At 29.0% G+C, this 25,154-nt stretch overlaps 1 protein-coding gene across 4 annotated transcripts in view; it reads right to left on the reverse strand.

The window, feature by feature from the left end:
• The window catches only part of LOC143197263 (zwei Ig domain protein zig-8), a 689,161-nt gene that overhangs the window by 55,235 nt on the left and 608,772 nt on the right, over nucleotides 1–25,154 (reverse strand). For 3 of the 4 annotated variants that reach the window (XM_076405568.1, XM_076405569.1, XM_076405571.1), the window contains exons 4-6: nucleotides 24,408–24,506; nucleotides 23,968–24,095; nucleotides 149–317 (exon numbers count right to left, since the gene is read on the reverse strand). In XM_076405568.1, coding sequence (XP_076261683.1) covers nucleotides 149–317; nucleotides 23,968–24,095; nucleotides 24,408–24,506 — 396 coding nt within the window. The remainder of the gene's footprint in view (nucleotides 1–148; nucleotides 318–23,967; nucleotides 24,096–24,407; nucleotides 24,507–25,154) is intronic. The other variant, XM_076405572.1, reaches the window with a different exon arrangement.

Raw genomic sequence — 25,154 nt, forward strand, 5'->3', positions numbered from 1 at the left:
CCGTCCAATAATAGTTGCTTGTTTTCGTGAATCTCACGACGGGGCCTTGTCCCCGCTGACAAGAACTATTCGATCCGTTTTTATCGCTTGTTTTATGGCTATTATTAACAGTTAATTAATTTCGGCGGTTGATGTTTGACAGACTTACCATTTAAGACGTGTACCCTGACGCTAGCGACATCTGCATTGGATGGGCTGCAGGAATATTTGCCGGAATCCGAAATATCAGCGTGCTGGATTAATAGGAAACTGGTAGTGACGTCGCCTTTTTCTGTTATCACGCTGACACCACCACGGCTTGAATCGTAACTGATAACCTTAAAGAAAATCAAAAATATGTTAAAAATCAGCGTTATATACTAAAAAGGATGAAATAATTAATAAAAAATATATTACATGATGATCATTTTTATATAATAATATTCATACATCATTTTAGATAAATCTCTATTGAAACCGACTGAAGCTATTGCTGCAGATGTTTACCGATGTCAATTGAATAAATTAAACAACACATTGTTGTAAAAAAAGAGCAGTAGCAGTTTAAATAGAAAATTCTAGCGCATCTACCACAGGTTCATAATATGTATTAAGTTTTTTTTAAGTACGAAAAAAATTGCGGTATTTCATACTAAAATACATATACGTTACAACTTAACAGGTCAATCCTCGGCCTACCATAGTAAAACACATTTTTTTGGCAAAATTATTTTTTTTTATTCAACATAATTCCCTTCAAGGGTGATACACTGTTTATAGCCACTCTCCAACTTTTCGATACCATTGTTGTAGTACGATATGTCCTTTGCTTCAAAATAAGCCTTAGTTTCGGCGATCATTTCTTCATTCGACCAAAATTTCTTCCCAACGAGCATTTTTTTGATATCTGAGAACAGAAAATAGTCACTGGGGGCCAGATATGGAGAACACGGTGGATGGATAAGCAATTTGAAGCCCAATTCCTGGATTTTTGCCATCGTTTTCACTGACTTGTGACACGGTGCATTGTCTTGGTGAAGCAGCATTTTCTTTTTCTTCAAATGCGGCCGTTTTTCGGCGATTTCGTCCTTGAAATGGCCCAATAACGCTATGTAATAGCCACTGTTGATAATATTTCCTTTTTCAAGGTAGTGAATGAAATTCAAAATCATTTTGTGGATTTTTTAAATGTTTTCGTCGGTAACAACCTCCTTTGGGTATCCACTGCGTTCACCGTGCTTATTTCACCACGCCAAAACTTAAGATACCAAACCTTGATGGTTGATTTTCCTGGGGCAGGGTCCGGAAACTCGGCATGAAGCCAAGTTTTTGCTTCAATAGTATTTTTCAAAAAGCAATATTTTATCAACGCGCGAAATTCATTTTTATCCATTTTTTTCACAATAACAAAAGTTTTTTCACTCAAAATATTATAATTCACAAACTAATGATTCGATAGCTGTCAAATTTATACAGGCACCTTTTCAGGGTTAGGGCTAACTAAAAAAACATATGGATTTAATTATAGTACCGCCATCTATGTGTCAGGCCTGGAACTTTTCAATTGGCATGTTAGTAAAACTATCCAGACACTCTAAGAATCTCTTTCGTGAAGAAATGCAGCTTTTTCAAAAGCAAATATTGACTCAATACCTTATTAGTGAGTAAATATAGTGTATCTCTCGCGTTCATATTATTTTGTCAATCCGCAATGTGATAAACCAATTCTTCTCAACAAATGCCTAGGAGTACTTCAAAAATAATATAGTAAGTTTGTAAACCTACATATAGATATCTACCACAAGTTTTATTTTAAAAATATAAACTCATCGATGCTATATAAAAAAATAAAAAAAGAACTGCGAATTCGCATCGAGTAACTGTAGAACAAATTGATAATTAGCCTCGTTTAAGAGAAAAATCACGGCAAAAGGAATAAATAAAATTGTGACGATCTCATTTTTCATTAACGCAAAACCGGGACCGACTTAAATTCACAGGAGCGTCAAAAATTCGAAATTTAGTATTTTTTTATCGGTTCTTGTGCCTTGGCAGACACAGAATTTATATGTATTTTACACCATCGGAATCGTCTATCGATGTCACACAGGAATAATTTCAACGAATTGATAAAACTTATGTTTAGGGTTGTTTTTTTCTTTTGAAGAAACTCTAAAATTAACTTGTTTTCGATTTGTTATTATTTGGAAAAGAGATTTATTTACTTGATTAAATACTAAACAACTTTTTCTTTATTTTGAATTAATTATTTTGTTTATTTTTTGTCTTCATCTGAGTAGTATACAAAATAAATAGAAATCCTAATAAAGTCTAAAGTCTGTTAAGAAACAGATATAAATATAGCGGAAGAGTACTATATTATCACCAACACCAACCTGTAGATTGCCAATGGATATTTATGGATATACTATTATTGATAATATATATTCAGATCTTTTAAATTTAAATATTTTAGTTATAAAAAGAAATTATAAATAATTACTAAAATGTTATACTTTTCTAACATTAACCTGTAGATATCCAATGAATATTTAGGGATTTACTCTTTTTCATAATATATATTCAGTTGTTTAAAGTAGGTAACCAAATTTGCGGTATTTAATAGTAAAATTTAATTTACCAAATACCATTTTTACCAAAAGTGTTGAGGTGACTATAATTTAAAAAAAATTACAATTTAGTTACAAAATTCTCAGAAAGTTGATATCATATGCAGAAGAATTATGAATAATTAGTAAAATTTTTACCTGTAGATATCCGTTGAACAAATTAATATTTATATTATGTAATGTGAAAATGTAACTTACTTTAAGATGATAGCACCTTTTATTTTGTAGATGTTAGAACCATTTCTGAATTTTTAAGAATTTTATTTATCTATCGATATCTTATATTGTTCGACTATACGTAAATAAAGCTGTCTTGTCGTATGTTGTATCTCCATTTAAAATAATTATATAATAATGGTTGAAAGTTTATAACTATTGGTTCTTTATTGATAAATAAAGTTCTTTCGTTTGTTCTTTTTAACAGATAAATAATTAAATGTATTAAAAGATTTATAGAAATGATAAATGTTTACAAGTTTTACTGAAAAACAATGAAGTAACATGAACTGAATATAAATGAATACTTAACTTAAAAAGAAACATTTCAACAAATGCACTAAAATGTACAAGTCTTTTTTTATTTTCACTATTTGTAAATCAATTTGTTTTAAAAAGCTTTTATAAGTGATATTTTCATATGATTATTCTTTTTTGTTTTTAATTTAATGCTATCACACTTAAAAATAATTAAAAGAAAATTGAAGCATGCTTAAGCATTTTACTAATTACATTTTAGTCACTGAAATTTAAGAATTATGAATATATAGATATATTTTACTGTATACAAAAAAATTTGTTATTTATTTTAGATTATATATAAATGGGTTATTTATTTTTACCAATTGATTTTGTTGGAGTTTTCGAAACATTTGTTGAACTCGAGTTAAAACTGTCTTCGATTTGATTTCAATCTTATAAATCGAATCAAAATGATGCATTAGAAGTTGTTTCTTGAGCTTAAGATATAGTCAGAAATGCAACAGAACGAACTTAAGTGAGTAGGGATGTTTCAACATGATATCAGTCGAAGTTTTACCGTATGGTTAAAAATATTAATAATTGTTAATTATTAAGAATATTGTAGCATTGGAGAGAAATTAGATCGTCAGAATAGTGGTAAATTTTATTGTATGTTGTTTTTTAATCCTGAAAAACCCTGAGAAAAACAAGCAGGAAATAACACAACATCGTTAAAAAACAACTAAATTCCTCTGGCAGATACATAATTCGAAATTGCAAACGGATATAATAGATGTTTTGGGGTTGAAAAGCTTATTCTGGAAGGCAAAACGGTGATTTAGCCGCGAAGAATTATGTCTTAGCTTGAGAAAGAATAAAAATGGGAATGGAGAAAGTTAGGGCAACGCCTGGATAACAAAAATGAATCGCGAATATAATCCTTGTTTCCTTTTCTGTAATTTATTTTTCTCTTATTCGGATGCAAATGTTTCCCCGTGCTTTCGAAAGATGCGAATTTTTGGCAGGAAGGAAAAAATACTTCGGAATTCTGTTCTGTATTTTAATTTAGTTATGTCTCATTGGTCTCAAAGGCGTAACTTTTCTGAAATACAGTCGTTCCATTGCGGTTGTATTAAATAATTTGCGAGCTTGAGCAATCCTGAGGTTTCCTACTTCCTTTTTTTGCCTGTCGTTCCATTCAAGACGATTCAATTTTGCCGGAATTAAGTGAAAAGAAAATAAAATGAGAATTTTATTTAGATCATTTTAACAGCTTTTGTGTCCAATAATTTCTCAGTAGTATTTTTCATAATATATATTCCGTTTAAATATGAATATGTTTTTGCAATATTTTAAAATAAACACATTTTAATTTAAAAAAATTAAAAAAGTTGTTATCACATTTAGAAGAATTATTAATATATAGAAATATTTTACTATGAAGAGAAAATAGTAAAAAATTTTAAATTACATATAAATGGGTCATTTATTTTTCCAAATTTGTTTGGTTCGCACTCCTTTGGTATAAATTAACGATTAGTTCGGTTTTCGAAATATTTGTCAAACTCGAGTTAAAACTGTCTTCGATTTGATTTCAATCTTATAAATCGAATGAAAAAAAAAGGACTCTTATTACAGTACGCAAATATATATTTCATATTGTAAAAATGGAAAATCTTATTTTATAAACACTTAATATTTTGTACATATTATAATTGTATGTAAAAATATTTGCTAATATAAAAATAAAATAACAGAATATTTTGTCGACTAACAGAAAATAACATAAAATATTTTTAAGGCCGGCTTGGTTGGAGCAGTGGTAAATGCGACAGGACGGTCCACCTATTGTTGCTATAGTCGCGGGTTAGACTCCTGCTGGGGCATGGTCGTAAATTTATGTTTGTGATTGTCCTTAGGCAATAGTGCAAAATTCGACAAGGAAAATGATCCCAGTTACGCCAGTAACCAGGCTGGGTAAGACCGGATGTCTTCTGGGATGATTTCCAAGTTTATCACTCGTCAGTCGGTAGGCTTAATACCAAGAACCGTGGTTCACATTAAACAGTAGGTCCAGTCCAGATAAACCATCGTTGGTAAAAAGGAGACTTTAAAATACAAAAAAATATTTTTAAGTATTAAAACTATATAAACATTACATATTTTTATTTCTGCTAAAAATGGCAATTTTCGTGGTATTTTAAAATATTTTTATTTCGAATATATAGAAACAACTGTAATTCGAGTATTTTTATTTAATCTATGAATCTCCAAATACACAGAACAAATATAACGCTTATTAAAATATCTTCATTATATTATACGTTAAAATTGTGTCGATAAAATGGCAGATGATCGGGAACATTTTATTTTGATTGCTTTAAATTTTTGAAACAAGCAAAAATAGATTAAATTGCGATAAAATTGAGTGGGTTTATATTCGAGTATGTGAATATTTGTAAATATTATTTCCATCCTTTGAATTCAGATTTATATTTATATTAATAAAATTATTTTAATATGACGTTATCATGATGGACAAGAAATTAAAAGGGATGTTAATTTGAAATATGGGGATGTTAATCATATTTAAGTATTCAGTTGTGAGATAATATTTGGAAACTAGATACAAGTCATTTTGTAGTAACCTGAAATAAGCATTAGAGGCAGTAACTTATCGCGTAACATTATTATTTAAGTTGTAATGTCATTAGTGTATGTCTAGAAATATGGTATGTTATTAGTTTTATAGTTTATTTAAGATAATGAATCATTTATGCTTTATTTTATATTATTATTCGCTTTTTTAAACCAACAGCAAATGGTAAAAGATCTGTGAATTAACTCCGGGAAACTTTTTGTAAATGTTGATTCTTGAAACTTTGTTAATCTTATTTTTGATGGTACGCAATCAGTTGAGGTTGTATTTCCACATTTCTTCAGTTACATCTTTTGTCGAATGTAATGAGATCTAAAATGAAAAAAAATACTGACGCATAATTAATGGAAAAACCTTTAAAATTAATTCAAAATCGTGGAAGCTTAAATAGATAACAGATGGTTAAAAGCAAATAATTATGAGATTATACTCAAACATATGTTTGATTTTCCTCTTTCTTTCATTTTTCTGGAAAAGATTTTCTGATTTTTACGATTAAATTATATTTGATCTTTAAAAGAAGATCTTCCACGCGTTGGAGGTAGACAGCGTGTTCGGAAACGGTCCTCCTATCCAATAATTAATTTTTTATTTGAAAAGTACATCCTCCGAAGCCCTATAGTACATATAAAATTCGTAACATACACTTTGAATTTTACCGAGAGAAAAAAAAGGTTTAAAAAGTTCTCAGCTAAAAGGTTTGATACGGCACATCAACTAAATTAATGGCCCAGAAATAAGGTTTTTTACCCCTTTTAAGCCCCGAAACTTTTTTTTGGACAATGATTACCTCTTAGCAGTGTTTCGGTTAGTCCTATTAATTATAATTTAATTGAAATGTTTTATCTGTTGGTAAATAATGGGGGCGGCCTTTTTCTTAATCATTTTAAGAAAGATCTTAAAGATTCGATTTAAAACCTATAAATTATACCCTCTTAAGAAATATAATGTCAACTTATCATAATTTAAGGAGAATTTTTCCGCAAAGTATCCAATCACTGTTTTGCAGCCTTTTAATTTAATATATCAAGGCGATCAAATTAATTTTTTTTTATTTAATTATTCTACACTCAAAACAATGTATTTATTGAAAGGACAAATTTAGAAATTGATAATTTATTTATTAAAATATATATAGAATTTATATAAATCCGCCATGATCAGTTAAACACTAAATCTTTTTATCTATTTATATCTTATATTGTTCGTCTATATGTCTATATCTCCATTTAAAATAATTATATAATAATGGTTGAAAGTTTGTAACTATTGGTTGTCTTTATTGTGTTTTTAACACATAAATAATTAAATGTATTAAAAGATTTATAGAAATGATAAATGTTTACAAGTTTTACTGAAAAAATATAAATATAAATATAAAAAAATATAGAATATAAATCCGCCATGATCAGTTAAACACTAAATCTTATTATCTACCTATATCATATATTCTTCGTCTATACGTAAATAAAGCTGTCTTATCTTATGCTGTATCTCCATTTAAAATAATTGTACAATAATGGTTGCAAGTTTATAACTATTGGTTGTGTCTATTGTGTTTTTAACAGATAAATAATTAAGTGTATTAAAAGATTTATAGAAATGATAAATGTTTACAAGTTTTACTAAAAAAATATAAATATAAATATAAAAAAATATAGAATATAAATCCGCCATGATCAGTTAAACACTAAATCTTTTTATCTATTTATATCTTATATTGTTCGTCTATATGTCTATATCTCCATTTAAAATAATTATATAATAATGGTTGAAAGTTTGTAATTATTGGTTGTCTTTATTGTGTTTTTAACACATAAATAATTAAATGTATTAAAAGATTTATAGAAATGATAAATATTTACAAGTTTTACTGAAAAAATATAAATATAAATATAAAAAAATATAGAATATAAATCCGCCATGATCAGTTAACCACTAAATCTTATTATCTATCTATATCATATATTCTTCGTCTATACGTAAATAAAGCTGTCTTATGCTGTATCTCCATTTAAAATAATTATACAATAATGGTTGCAAGTTTATAACTATTGGTTGTGTCTATTGTGTTTTTAACAGATAAATAATTAAATGTATTAAAATATTTATAGAAATTATAAATGTTTACAAGTTTTACTGAAAAAATATAAATATAAATATAAAAAAATATAGAATATAAATCCGCCATGATCAGTTAAACACTAAATCTTATTATGTATCTATATCATATATTCTTCGTCTATACGTAAATAAAGCTGTCTTATCTTATGCTGTATCTCCATTTAAAATAATTATACAATAATGGTTGCAAGTTTATAACTATTGGTTGTGTCTATTGTGTTTTTAACAGATAAATAACTAAGTGTATTAAAAGATTTATAGAAATGATAAATGTTTACAAGCTTTACTGAAAAAATATAAATATAAATATAAAAAAATATAGAATATAAATCCGCCATGGTCAGTTAAACATTAAATCTTTTTATCTATCTATATCTTATATTGTTCGTCTATACGTAAATAAAGCTGTCTCATCTTATGTTGTATCTCCATTTAAAATAATTATATAATAATGGTTGCAAGTTTATAACTATTGGTTGTGTCTATTGTGTTTTTAACAGATAAATAATTAAATGTGTTAAAAGATTTATAGAAATGATAAATGTTTACAAGTTTTACTGAAAAAATATAAATATAAATATAAAAAAATATGGAATATAAATCCGCCATGATCAGTTAAACACTAAATCAGAGCAAATTACGTCAGTGTTCAGTAATGGATGCTAGAGGGATTTTTAACTTGGAAAATATATAGGTTTATTGAATATTGGTCTATTATCTCATCGACGACAATTTGTTCCGTCTGAACTTTCGAATTTCTGGGGTTCTTGGTTATTTGATCGTTTGAGATGGCAGAGTACAGATAAAGATATTGAACATGTTTTTCTTCCAACTGGGATGTGAAATTCAATCGGATTAATTTGATTATTTAAATGTAGTTCTTTAAGCAGATTGTCTGTGGAAGTATCACCAACCAGTAATTTAAGATTGACAAATGATTACGTCTGCAATAGACAATTTTTTAGGTCACACAAAAATTAAAATGCCAGTTTGTGGATTTCTAAAAAAATAAACAAAAAAATGTACTGTAGATATTCTGTTGTTAAAATGTTTTTATAAAAATCCTAAAATGGGTAACTATTACATGACGTCAATGTATTATAAATCCTTAAGTTATATTTGTTCTCAATATAGTTATTAATATTTATTCAGAAACAAATAAGTTCACTATAAGTTAGAATTATTAAAAATACAAAGTTCGTTAATGAGCTTTTGATGAATTTTAAAGTCAATTAATGGACTGCATTGTTTAATACAATTTTCATTTTAATATTGTTATTTCGAACAACTTAATTAAACTGGAAACTTTAAGTTTAATTTGTTAATTTAACTTCTAACCCTTAAAAACTTCCGCCAAGCAACAGCTAACTTTATCGAGTATCTTAAAATATACAAAAGAATAACAGCTGAAAAATTGCATATAAAAAATGATTGTTGAAGTTTGAGAGAAAATGAAGTTGAGAGTTAATTTGGTTCGAGGATAACGATTAATGCATTAAAGAGCTGTAATTTTCATAGACTTGTGCTAATTTGCATGAAAAAGACAGAAGAAAACTTAAAAATAGCAAAAAGAAACTAAATTTTATAGAATATGGAAAAAATGTTTACCTCTAGAACAAAGAAAAAACTCTCAAAATATCTGTATTTTACGGTAAAATGAACGAAAATCCATGTTAAATCGCTTTAACACGTATAGTTTTTGAGAAATGTGACACAAACACAAATGGACTAATTGGTTTGAAAATACACTTTTCATTATATTACTTAAAAAAAAGCTCTATAAAAATAATTATACTACCATTCGTTTCAACGTAAAATGCTTTACAACCTCTGCGAGTTTCATTAGATTTTATTTACTTGAAAGGAAGTGACATTAGAATGTATGAAAATGCTAAAAAATGCAAATTTTCACGACTATATGGTATAGAAAAAGTGCCAACATTTTTTACTCATCACATAAAGATAACACTTTCCAAATATATATATTTTCAGGTGAAATGAACGAAAATTGACGTTAAATTGCGTTAGGATTTATAATTTTTAAGATATATGATATAAATCAAAACTTACAACATTTTTTAAAATACACTTTTTTCATTCTATAATTTAAAATGTAAATACTATAAAAATTATTATACTGCCATCCGATTCAATGTTAAATTATTTATAATTGCTGTGATTTTCATTAAATTTTAATTATTTTAAAGGAAATGACAGCAAAAAGTATGAAAATGGACAAGAATCAAAAATTTTCACACCTCTATCGAAAGGGTTCAAAAAATGTACTCCACAGATAAAAATGAAACTATCAAGATATATGTACTTTAAGATATGTGACATAAATATAAATCCATTAATTTTTTTAAGTAGACTTTCTATTTTATAGCTTAAAAACCAAAGGATGTATAAATATTATTATATTACCATTCGTTTCAGCATAAATGTTCCCTTTATCATCCCTCTGTGATTTTACTATATATATATATATATATATATATATATATATATATATATATATATATATATATATATATATATATATATATATATATATATATATATATAGCGAAATAAATTAAAATCTATTATGAGAAGTTATTGTGAAAGCCTAAAAATAAATTCGCATCTTTAGTATTTCGTGTTACTTCACAAAAACTGATATTTTAATTTCTTTATTTATAATTGAACTGCTTGATTTAACTGAAATCGATTTATGAGAGTTTTTATAAAAAATATTAATCAATTTTTATTCAATTTTTAATTCCCATACCTGTCTGGCAGAGACCACGTTGAGAATAATAATTCCAGAGTCCAATCCACTTAAGCTATCTACAATAATACAATCCCACCAGTTTGTTTCCCATTGACATAAAATTTGATTATCAATCAAGGAATTTGACAAATGGCTTTTAGATTCGTTCATTGCTCATACTCTCTGATATCCAGGGAGTGGATATCGTTACATGTTTGATATTTTTTGTCGGTTTTTATTTTGTCTTTGACCGTCAGCTTTAAAACGACCGAAACAAACTTTGAGTTAATTTAGTTTCATCGTTGATTGTTAAGTTTTTTATTAAACTAAATTTTTTATACACATTTCAAACACTAATCAATGATAATATGTACTAATAATGTTTTAACACAACTCGTGAGTTTTCTAAACCAATTAATGTTCACAGACAATTCCTTGAAGCAAACTTTACAGCACTAGCAGAGTTTTTCTGACGACTGAATCAAATGGTATCGAATCTAATTGAATAGGGTAAGATTCGCCCTAGAGGGTGGATAGTCACTAGTCAGAGTCCCCCTCAACTATTACCGAATCATTAAAAAAATTTATGCAAAGACACTTTTCTTATCGATCAGTTCTCATCATTTTTGTTAATTGCCTGTTTCTGTTATTTCCATTTCTGACAGTAAAAAGTAGAAAGGCTCGACCAGGTTGGAACAGCTCATGATAAACAGTTCCTTTCCAATTCCATCAAACAGTTTGTTGCACCTTCTTTGGTGTGAATGTACGTTCCCCAACTAGCAGCGAAGCTTCTCCAGAGTTCAAACTGCGATACTCATTGTACATTGTTGTTGTACGGGATGAAATTTTCATCATTAGTAACAATTAGTTCTAAAAAACGGCTTAATTTTGGATCTTTAATCTCCATATTTAAAGAGCAATAACTTTTGAGAGAGTAAACAAATATTTTTTTAAAATATATTTTAAAGTCTCCTTTTACCAACTATGGGTTTATCTGGATTGGGCCTAAAGTTTAACGTGGGCTCCGAACCACGGTCCTCAGAATTAAGCCTACCGACTGGCGAGTGACCAACTTTAGAAATCATCCCAGAAGACATCAGGTCTTACTCAGCCTGGTTACTGGCGTGACTGGGATCATTTTCCTTGTGGGATTTTACACTCTTGCCTAGAACATTCACAAATTTTAAACAATCACAAACATAAATTTTTCGACCATGCCCCAGCAGGATTCGAACCCGGGGCTATCGCAACAGTAGGAGGACCGTTTTTTTTTGTTCTCGCCTAAAAACCAGGCGGTGGAATGCATGACGCATACCTGGTCGCGGAGACTTGCCCTGGAGTGACAAGTTGGACCGGGTTATGTGGGATTGCCTCTGAACCTGAGTTAACACACAACTGTGTACTGTTGTGTGGGGGCAAAAGTTATGACTGTAGAGACCGATGAGGTCGTTTCAGCCTGGAAAAGGGGGAGAGCTTAGCGGTGACGCGGTGCTAAGCTCCCAGCATGACGACCAGCTCGCGAACAAGCGCGTTTTCAGAAGAACTTGAGCTGAGTTGTTGTTTGTGGAATGATTGAGATATGAAGTGCTTGATTTCTGGAGTGTCAGTTTCCCTATGAATTTGATAATTTCTGACAAACTATGGAGCGTTTAATATTCTCCTGAGGAGCTAATTTTGGAAAACTTGAAGCCGTTTGACCTGGTTGGGTGTAACAAACTTGAAGTAGACATTAGATCCGTAGAGGAGTACGGACCGAATTAACATCTTGTAAAATAAGCATTTGATGGAGATGGGAAGTCTGCTAGAAGGGCAGATCAGAGAAGATAGCAGGTTTGCTATCCCCGAACCTTTCTGGATTGATTCCATCGCCTTTATCACTGCGCCACCAAGCCAGCAAACAAATAATATTACATTTATATATAGAATGTTCAATAAACTGTTACCTGTTAAATTGGTTATAGTATGGCTTCATTCACTAAGCATTGTTAGTATTATGTTACTATAAAATCATCCAGCAAGGAAAATCAAGATAACTTGATATTTTTCATCGTTTTTCTTTCTGTAGGCTTTAAATCAACCGAAACAAAGTTCGAATTAGTTTATTTTCAACGTCACATATATGAATAATACCGCAACTTAATCAATTATTTAAATATATTCTGATTCGAGTTAAGTTAAAAAAATTAGAGGAAAAAAATACAAATTTTATCACGTGAAAAACTTCTGGCGATTATGCTTCAAAAATTCATGAGTTTTTTCTCATCTTCGAGGTATTACGCGGACAAGAAAAGGAATAATTCCTGGAATATTTTTCGGGAAAAAAATCAAACGCTGTTAATGTTGTTGAGTTGTGCCATGCAAAAGAGCGGACGTAGTATAAAAGGTGTGGTGAAAACAAATCTATAATTTTTGCATGAAAATAAAAGCTTTGTCATAGTTTGAATTATTCGATTTTGGCTAAATATCCGTTTTGTTTGGTTTGTTGTCATATTGTGTTATAGAAGCCCTTGCCCCCTTGAGGATAATTTTTGACCAGCGAAATACTTGGCATGAACAGGAACATGTGGCAATCACTTGGTGCTAATTCTGGACTATAGTGGATTCATAAGAATCTCCCATTACCATGGTCGGTGTTTCAGGAAATTCGTTATTGATGTGTGTGGTCTGAAGTTTCCTTGATGAAACGTAATTCCTATTTTAGTGACTAAAGTTGGCCACTTTTAGTTTCTTTTAGGTTCAAATAATGTGGCATTAACTAATTAAGCATCTCTATATATATAACCTTTATTAACCAGTCGCAAAAAGTTTTTTGTATAATATTTATCGAAATAGAAACACATATATCCATTACTTTCTCTATATTTTCGACAACTGACCTTAAGAAGCGTTTACTAGCGAAATTGCCGGAATGGAACCGATGAAATCAAAACTGCATTCACATTTTCGGTCGCTTGGCGTGCGCTTTCACTTTTATTGAAACAAAAAAACTGTACGATATAGAGTGTTTTCTACTTGCCGGTGTCATTATTGACATAAGTTCAAACAAAACTGAATCAACCATTCACAAAATTGTCAAATACTTTTTTTTAGTATAAAATGTCAACTTTCTAGAGCTATCTAGTGAAAACGTAGTGTAATTAGTATTGTAAAAATAATGTATTTCTTTCTACCAGACCTAATATATACAAAGAGAAGTAAAAAAGGGGTAGTAAAAGATTGAGCGCTAGTTGAAAATTTAATGGCGAAAAGTTTTGAGTAAAATAACGTTACATACATGCAAACTCCGAAATCGACTAATCAAAGTGTCAAAACAAATTTATGCAGCATGTAGTTAAACAGCGTTAAATAGTAAAAACGCATTTACCAAAAGCTTTTCGGCCTTTAAAAGCAATAAATCTCACTTGCCCAGACATGAACATATCCACTTTTTATTTTATTTTCTTTTATTTCATTTTCCTCAATTCTATTACTTCAGATTTTAGTTTCACACAGTGGATTTAAAAGTTTCATTTAATATTCGATAATTCGAAACATGCGATTTATAAGTTTTAAGTTTTAAATTTTATTCCTAACGATTTATAAGAGATGGGTTAGGTAATAACAATAACAATAGGAAATAATAAAATAAAATTAACAGTGGCTAGTATCAGACCATTCGGTTAGCTGCGGCTATTTTCCGAGACGACAGGGAATAAATCGTGATTGGTTGAAAGTGAGCATATGTATTTCATTGAAATTGCTTTGAGAGTTCATTTAAATAGTATTTTTATGATTTGTGTTATTCTTTGTTATAATATTCTTATTGTTATGTATTCTGGAGATCACTTCAGTAAGTGAAACTATATTAATCATAGTTTTATATCATTTAGCGATCTCTTAACATTATCTTGTTCCAGTTTTTGATACTTATAACATACATACATTATACATTGCATCGAAAGAAACAAGAACTAAGCGTAAAACATAAATATGCTTTCTAATGAAAGTAAAATACATTACTCAGATATACAGTTGCTAATTATGTGGATTAGGCCTTGGGGGGATACCACTACACACCAAAACTCTACCGATACTAGTGTGAAAAATCTCAATGTATATATAATTAAACAACTCTAACCTATAAATTTTTGCGGCTGTAAAATTAATTGTAGTTTACATAAGTCAAGATCGTTAAATAGTTTTTACAGCTTTCATCTATATATTTGTAGATTAGGCTACATTTACGACAAATTTCTGTTCTTTGTCTGATATTTCAATGAACAATATTTTTTATATTATCTTTCTCATTACTCTTAATTTTTAGTGATCAGACTATACATTAAAATTGTTTTATATGGTTCAGCTTTTTTATCGACGTTAATTACAATGCATTTGTGGTAAATTATGTTATATTTGTGATAATCAATTTGAGATAATTTGGTAAATAACATCAAACACTCAGTTTTTCTGAACATAATTTTATGTCATCATATACTTGAGGATTATGTTCACCTCAAAGATATTTGTACATGTTGTTTCTACTGTTAATAACATTAAACGTTCTGAAGATTAGTCTGTCATGGAAACGTGTTAAACCAAATTTGATTCTAACCATGATTCTCAAAATGTCTCTCATCGAAAACAGTATTACCAACTTAAAACAGGCAAAAAGTGAATATTTTGTAAATTATATTTTAATATAATTATCGAAAATGTTGATAAATTCTATTGGTTGACGTTTGTGAGGTGATCCATCACGAAAATTAAGGTTTCGTACATCACAGGCGAAGACAACTTTGTATACGTTAAAGGAAACTTTAAAACAATAACTGTAAGATAAAAGTGATTTGGTTTTGACGTCATTCTGAAAATAAATATCAGCCGAACAGTTTTCATTAACTTTCATTGTATTATGTTTTGATTCTATTAAAAAAATCATATTTATATATATATATATATATATATATATATATATATATATATATATATATATATATATATATATATATATATATATATATATATATAAATATATATATTCAAAACAACAGTTACACGAGTGTCAATATGTATCTGTCTAAAGTTGTAAATTCGTTTTACAGTCAGACAATAATATCCTTGTCATTTTGTTCAATTTAAAAAGAGACAGAATGCTGTTCGGGAAGTTCGAACATGTAACGGAATGAATCAACACAAGTTGTCCGTTTGCCAAACGTCTGAAAATTTTTCAAAATATTATAATTACGGGTTATAAACCGGCAAACGTTGTTTTAATTTTTTGTTTTAACAAATTTGAATTCGCCGCGGTTTTTATTGAAAATATTTTTTTGCGCCTTGCAGCTACACTGTATGTTAGTACGGACATAGTTACTAACATATCTCAAAAAATAAAAAACAATATAGCCTTAAATTCGCCAAAAAGGAACCGTGTTTCAGAAGATCAGCTTGGTGTTTCAGAGATCAAATATACGAAATGTATGAAACCTTAAGTAGTTTTTCCAATCGAAACATAATTTAATAGAATTATTTCAGAGCAAATTGTTAGTCTGGAAAGTATCCATAAGATCTCAAAAGATATACAGCTATTTGAGAGATGTAGAATAGAATAATATAGGATTTAAATGGTGTAAAGATAACCCTCGAAGGGGTTTAATGGAACTTCCAGAGATTGCTTTTAAAATAATACAATTTTTAAAAACATATAACAAAATCAAAGAAGAAATATATCAATTTATATATTTAAATGATAAATGAATATTTCAGAATGGTATATCGAGTTGCTTATGGCAAGATGATAATAAATATAGTGTAAAGACAACAAAAGTTAATGGAAAAAGGTAAATGTTGGAATAATTATCGATTAGGTTTTGTTAGTCATAACATTTATTCATTGCAGACATATAGTTCTTCATGCTGGAAACAGGAATGGTTTTATTCCTGGTGCAGAATTAGTGTTTCTCTAAGTCCAAGGGTGATTACCATGAAGAAATGAACCATAACTTTTCTTTGCAATAGTTAAAAAATCAGCTTTTTAAGGAATTGTTATTGTTATGTACAATGCACCATATCTACCATATATATGGTACACTGGTGGAGAAAATCCAAAAACAAAAACAAGTTCATCAACAAAGGCTGCAATTAAGGAATAGCTTAAAGCACATAAAATAATTTTCGAGAAAATCATGTTAAAGAATGAACTATTTCAAACTGTTACTTTGTAAATATAAATGAACTATTTCATTGCAATTTATGTAATTAACTTGTTTAGGAATAAGCCTGAGAAAAGATACATAGTAGATCAGATTACTGAATGTTATGGCCACAGAATATTACGTCTTCCTCCCAATCACATTTTAATCCAATTGGGTTGATACGAGGTATTGCAAAGAATTATTACAATAGATATTCAGGTCGTGGAGGATATTCAAACCAGAGCACCTTCAGTTTGTGTGAGCTCGATCAGACACATTGAAGAAGAAATTAATAAATGGTTGAATCTTGAGCAAATTTTTGATAGATTGGAAATAAATAGCATAGTTATTCACTTGACTAGTGTTTCTGAAAGTCATAGTGATTGTATAAAACCTTATGAATGTTGGTTTATGATTCAATGCTGACGATTACCAAGACAGGGTGATGAAAGAGGAAACCACTAAAGGTCAGTATACAATTAATATACTTTAGTTGTAGGGAATAGTATTATAGAGTGTGAAAGCTTTATGGGCATGTGTGTTATTGTTCAGAATATACATGAACGTTTGGTTAACATGTATGAGGACAGAAATAACACTAACTGTTTTGCAGATGTGGCAAATGCATTAAGGAGAATGCAGTGATTAAAGGTAGTTTTATCAAGAAAGATGTATACAGATAGTAATAGGACAAACTAAAGAGAAATAAAGTAATATCATAATAACTTTACAAGGATACATTGCATCGAAAGAAACAAGAACTAAGCGTAAAACATAAATACGCCTTCTAATGAAAGTAAAATACAATACTCAGATACACAATTGTTAATTATGTGGATTAGGTCTTGGGGGATACCACTACGTACAAAAACGCGCCTAGAACCCTACCGATACTAGTGTGGAAAAAAGCTCAATATATATATATATATATATATATATATATATATATATATATATATATATATATAATTAAACAACTCTAACCTGTAAATTTTTGCGGCTGTAAAATTAATTGTAGTTTTAAGTTCTTCGATAATAAATACATTTGATGTACTATAATGTTAAAATAAATAATTAAAATTTTGTTATATGTCAGAGCTATAATGTACTAAAACTCAGAGTTGGTGCGGCAACATTGCGACGATTTGACAGTTCGCTCGTGTCACTGCTATTTTGAATAGATATAATATATATATCTATATATATATATAGATATATATATATATATATATATATATATATATATATATATATATACATATATATATATACATATATATATATATATATATATATATATATATACATATATATATATATATATATATATATATGTATATATATATATATATATATATTTTATATATTTTATATATTCCGCTATATATATATATAGCGGAAAGTTCGACGACGAAAAACAATGAAAAGAGTAAATTTAGTTAGTGAAACATAAATAAATAATCTTTTGTCTTTCCGCGATGGTCGATTTAAACTCTTTATAAAACAATTTGGTCGATTTATTTTAAAACAAATTAATTGCGGTTAATTCGCAATCACTACTGTCAGAAATAAAGTTACGACTAAATTTGCTAAGCGCAATTCATTGTTTCGGTTAAATTTTAACCAATCAATCGTTGAATGAAGTTCAAATGTCCAATTTAAATGTTTGAATTAAACATGATATATAGGGATTTTCAATAAAGACGCGTTGGTGTCGAAATGGATTTAAATTAGTTGTAGTATGGAAGGTATTAAAGAACTTATTTTTTTTTAGTTCCAAACGTTCATGCACGCCATTATGTATGCTGTATAATGTTGCTTAAATATCCACTAAAGTTTCTCATGGCGGACCTTTCTTATGGTTGTCCAATTTTGTATAACTATTTTGATTGAATTGCAGTGATAGCCTCACAAGGATTGACTACAGCTTATTGATATGTATATCTAAGTCTTGGGAAAGCGTTACAAAAAAATCTAGCGATCAAATCAACATGATATTTGTGATCAATTTACGTCACATCTAGGGAATAATGTCCAGAATAGCGTCGCTGTGAGGAAGCTACATTTTTACACGTCCACATCATTCAGGTTGGAACAAAATAAGTTGCTGGGATGAAAAAGTTTTGATCATTAACGTCGCCAGTCCAAACACGAATACTTTGGGTCATCAAGATGTATAATGTATTGTCTATTGCAGTTTGTAGATTCATTTTAATACTAGATAATATTTTCTGTGTCATTTTATTAGGTTAAAAAGAGACACAAAGCTGTCTCATGTATCTGAGCATGTAAACAAATCAACCTGGTAAAATAAAACTCGTCTATTTGGCAAATATCTTATAAGGAACGAGGTGGTGGGTAGCCCCTTCTTTTCAGTAAAATGCGTTAGAGGGGTAAGTATTGGTACTATTAAATTTTAAGCTACTGGGGTTTTTATTGGAAATATTTTCATTGTGTTGCAGCTTCACCGAAAATTACTATGGCTACTATAATTAAAACCCCTCAAAAAGAAAAAGAAAAACACTATAATTTTGTATCCATCGAAAAGAAAGTATCATCATACTTTGGTGTTAGTTCGATTTAATATTACATTTATGAAATGTATAAAAACAGTGAGTAGATTTTTTCAATGTAAACATAATATATAATATAACATATTTCAGAGTAAACTGTTAGTCTAAAAATAATATATTGCATTTTCAGACATTTCTTTTAGAAGAATACATTTTAAAAATATATAACAAAATTAAGGAGGATTTCTCATTTCAATATATATATATATATATATATATATATATATATATATATATATATAGACAGAGATATTTCACCCTTGGAACATTTGGCCACCCTTGTTACACCATCAAATAGTGTAAGGACGTTAAGAAAGTTGACTGAAAAGGTAAAAGATAGAGAAACAATTTATTAGATTTTGTTAAGCATAACGTTTTTTAAAATAATTCATTTTAATTGTATTATTCTTCGTTATTATTCTTAAAAAATCCCAAGAAATGGAATGGCAAACACTGTATTAAGGAAAGGCTTACATAATACAAATTAAGGATTCAAAATACCATGTTAAAGAGTGAAGTGTTTCTAATTGTTACTTGGTAAATATAAATGAAATACTTAATTGCGTTTTATGTAATTTTTTTTAGAAATAAGTCCGAAAAGAGATACACAGTAGATAATGGCAGAATCATATGGCAACAGATTGTAATCTTTTCTTCCCTAGCACTGCATACTCAATAAAATCGAATTGTTATGGGATGTGGTAGAGAATTACTAAAATAGACATGCAGGTCGAGAAAGAAGGATTGTGATTCTATACTGTTATTCTGATGTTAGTTTGCTGTATTAGAATACAAATTTACTCTACAGCCAATTATCACTGATATGTCTATACTTTAAGGTGAAATTCATGTCATATCTAATTTAGAGTACAATGATGGACATGTTATTCAAACGTGCAACTTGTCATGGAAAATTAGCACCGGTGAAGAAACAGCAGGTTAAATAGACGCCACCAAAATAATCTGGCCGCCAAAGACTCCTTTATTGAAATACCGAAAATGAGACAGCCAAAAATAAATTTATTACAATCAAAAAATTAGTAAAGTTTCGATGTTATTTGTCAGAGACTGATTTCATCTTGATACGACAATAACAATTTTGATTCTGCAAAGATTTGAAACTGTTTATTTTTCACTTTAGTCAGATATTTTCCTCTATTACACTTTTCTAAAGATAAAATATATCGAATGTCTGAAAATATGAATTATAACATCGGATAGTTAATGCGAATGGAGGCATGTTTTTTTTTTTGTTCCTTCCAAAGCAACAAATAACTTTTTTCACCTTAGTTGTAAACGATCTTTTCTGTAACTTTTATGCGTTCTTTTTCTGCTCGGAAAGTTGAAAGTAGAGCTTAAAAGTTTCAAAGTTATCTTAGCGCTGATATAAATTGTGCCTTCTTTTTCTTAAAATTTAATACTGTGGTATATCTAGTTTCTGTTCTAACGGCATCAAGGTAAAATATCTAATTCTTTAATATCCATGTTCATTACATCTATACGTTAATACTGAAACTAAAACTTCTATCCGAACCTAACCAAAATAACACTACCATCTATCAATTCATTATGTGCTGAGTTATCTTGATAATGTCGTAATATTTATACACTTTATATTTGTATTTATTATTTTCTAGATATAATCATCTAGCGTTGCATTGGACAGTGAATATAAGAAGTGGAACCTGAATTTAGTTGGTTTATTACTAGAGTTATTACATTATTTACATTATTACTAGTCGTTTCCGACTAACCTACAATTTGTCTTTATGATAACTTAAATCTAGGTATCTGGAGGACGCATCGGCCCTATATCAGTCTCTGGTGAAATAATGTTTATACATGTCACTGCTGTATTTTTTATTATATACACCTCACTACACAACACAATTCTTTTGAGTCTTGTGTCCTGTTCCGGTGGTATCCAAAAGTTGTAATACCTCAATATTCTAATGAGAATGGGGTCTTTCCTCATGTCCTCTTGCAATTCTCTTGATTTCTTAACTTACTGTGGGTATCTGAAGGTTTCGATGTAGGTAATCAGTCCTATATTATTTGGGTGCGCCCACAGTACCTCTCAGGACTTTGTTCTGAAAAATGTGTATCTTGTTTATGTTACTCTTTGCAGAACATCCCCATAATTGAACTCCGTATGTCCATATAGGTTTCAGTATTTGCTTATATAATAGCAATTTATTATGTACTGATAATTATGATTTTCTTCCAATTAGCCAGTACGTTTTCCTATATTTCAATTCAGTTCTTTTCTTTTCTTCTTTATATGTTCCTTTCAGCGAAGTTTTGCATCAAGATTCATTCCGAGATATTTAATGTTATAGGTGCTTGTACGGTCTGGACAAAATAATGTGTGAAAAAAATGAATAAACCAATTTAATGTACATAAGTTGAGCTTGTTAAATTTCTACTAGGATTACAAGAATTTCTCGTTTAAACGCAGTAAATTTTCCGATAAAAGTTAGTGGCTCTTAAAAAAACATAAAGTGGTAAATTTATTTAAAGTACTTATTCTGGACTGTTTTACGCTTACGGAACAAATAAATATAAAAATCGTGCACTTTTATTTACTTTTAAGACCAACTTTATGGTTACTTTTCCCATAAGCAAAGTATGGCGGTTTCGCCTATGAACTTTAGTTTGTTTCGTGTTATTACTCGACAAAAACAGCCCGTAATAATAAAATATAGTACAATATGTTAAAGTCCCAGTAGCAAATTACCCTGTAATCATTAAACAACACATATTTCTTAAGCTATACTATTATACTTGCTTTTAAACTAGAAATGCACTCTTTCAATGATGACTTACCAAATATATGCAACCAAACATACAACTAGGTATTTCAAAATCCATCTTAATTTGATATAACTTTTACTAATAACTAAAATATAATACAAATTAATATTTTTTTTATTTCAAAGTAGTAAATTTCGAAATGTATGTTAGATTATTGCGTTTTTTTTCATATGTATTTAGTTGTTTTATTTTTACTACATTCGTTAACGTAATAAAGTGAAGGTGGTGTTTATTTTATAAGATACGTAGGCCGAATCTTTACTGCTTTATTTCGTCTCAATACGATGTTTAGCAATAAAATTTTGTTTTAAGAAACTCAGACGTGTTATTTCCGAGTTAAACAGACTGTGAATTGTTTGTTTAGGTGAAGAAGGGTTTTTCTCAACGGAAGGTAGCAAATCCAGCGGGACTCTTACAAAGTAATGTTTTTCGGATCTGGAATCGCTCTTTGGAAACAAATTGTATGCTGGATAGGCCCATAAAATGCTAAACCAAGAAATATCTAAACAAATTGGTAACTTGTTATTTAAAAATACGGAATAACGAATTCGGGAAAATATATATTTTGCTTTTTTTTCTCTCTTCATCGAAAATACCGATAGTTTATGAGAAAAATAAATGTTGGTCGTATTTCTTGAATCAATTCTTATTTGTTTTTTTTTTGGTTTCGTTTGCATTGTAAAATTAATGATAGTGTAAGAGGAAATAGTCAATAAACTTTATATTGTCTGAAATGTTAGCTAGTTCGTGATGTTTTTATTTTCATTGAGTTATAGTCCATAAAATAATTTAAGTAGTTTTTTGTCTGAGTCTTTTATATGTGTTATTGTTGTACTAAATTTACATTATAACATCATTATCTAAAATCACAAATATAATATGTAACAACTGTAAAATATAACAGGAATGCTATTAAAAACCAAATAGTATATATTATTATATAAATAACAAATATATAAAAACTGTGATTTAAATTTCAAGGATTCATGGTTGGATGGTAATATTGTGTATACCCTGTGACTGGTGACAATGTGTTGCTACAATCTCGTAATTCTACCAAGGGCGCTCAGTACAGAAAGAAATTAATTTATTTGAGCTGTCTGCTTTGTCAAAGTATTTTGGAAGACGAGAAAATACACGACAAAGTTATTCTTCAGCACGATAACATTTGACCTCATATTACAAAAGTCGTAACAATATTGAATTTTATGGTACCAGTTGTACCTGCCAGATATTGTTCTTTCTGATTATTGATTTTCCTGGAAACTGCAGCACTATCACCAATTTTATACATAATATGTATATGTACTGATATTTCTATTAGTATTCAGATTAAATTACTGGTGATATTTAAGGGTTATCAATATTAGATTCAAATTTGAGTCACCTTCATAAACAAATGTGCCTCTCAGTCTAACATGGAAGTAACAAAATACAATTTCCTATTAGCGCGTTTTTATAAAGATTGAGATTTGATTTTCAACATTGCTAAAGCTTTGTTATCTCATCAATTTTGTTATTAGCATCGCATTTTATTTCGGTTCGCAGAAGAATCAACATTTTCGGTTGATTAAGAGAGATATTTGTAGTGGTGTTGTTGATAATGTTATGTCTTTCAGTATTTTAATTAAATAAGCGAAAATATATTTTCGAAAAGTCGTGTTTTGGTAACTTATAATTAGATAATTTGGTACCTGACCAAAAATATGTCTTTTATACTTCCGGAAAATAATAATATATGCTAATTAATCCATGAAAATGAGTTCACAATACTAATCAAAAATAGAAACAGTATTAGATTACTTACGTCATCATGATGGTACCAAAAGATATACGCCGGAGGTTCAGGGCTGAATTTAATAGAGCAAGTCAGATTGATTGTACTGCCTTTATCCACATGTAGATCAGGACCTCCAAGAATCTGAGCTGTTGGGACTGAAATAAGAAACACAAACATTTAAAAACAAAAAATTAATCCATATTTATGTTAGTATCAGATCATACGAAATTATTTAAGCGAAAGATATATTCGCGAGGAAAACTCTAATTTCTCATCGGTGAAACTTCAGAACAAACTTCTTGAGTTAAGTTTTAATTTTAACATTTATACCAAACTATCGTTAAGTTTTAGTTCATTAAATTAAATTACGAATTACCATCGAACATACTCGGTTATGTTAGAAAAACCTTAGTGTTAGTGGTTAGTTTCAAACTTTATTAATTTTTAGTAATAATGTAACCTTTAACCTGGATAACCATCGGGTCTTATGGGCGATATTGGTCTTGGACAGGAACAATTACACTTGTAACTTTCATCTTGGGCTGGTTGGTCCATCGACAATTCTTCTATCCGATTATTAAAATAGAAAACAACCATTTTAAAACTGCCAGTGAAATTCATTTCGTTATATTTTTTTTCGGTGGTTTTCTTTATGGTGGTTATATTTTTTCTTTTCCCCAGTTTTGATAGGACATCAAAACAAAATGACCGTACTGGGAACAATCTACGTATAGTGCTCGGTAAGATTTATTTCTGTTAAACTCTTTCGAGACATAGGGACATACTAAGAGAATAAATTACTCCAACTTTCAAATGATGGCATTCAATGTGTCTATGTGTGCAACTTCAAAAGTTCTCTCGTTCAAGCGATATACTGAATCTAAATTATTCGTAGTACAATAACAAAATCGTTCAGGCAACGTAACCTATGCAAAATTATTTTATTTTCAAAGAAACTTTTTTAATTTATTGCTTTAGACTGTATGATTTGTAACTATACGGGCAGAAATATCAACTTTTATAATAGAATAAAATTCCAGGCGTTCTGACAATATTTTGTGTCATAACAATGTAACAAAAACAACTTTGAAACTTGAAATATCATGTCTTCTCAACTATACACTCACTTATTTTACTTTACTTACAATATATTTATATTTATATTATATGTTGTAACAACAAGCAATATAAATTGAAAATAATATAGAAATATT

Source organism: Rhynchophorus ferrugineus, unplaced genomic scaffold (genome assembly GCF_030347505.1).
Source record: "Rhynchophorus ferrugineus isolate W39M unplaced genomic scaffold, kcgeb_rfMv2 rfM5, whole genome shotgun sequence".
Lineage (NCBI taxonomy): Eukaryota > Metazoa > Arthropoda > Insecta > Coleoptera > Curculionidae > Rhynchophorus > Rhynchophorus ferrugineus.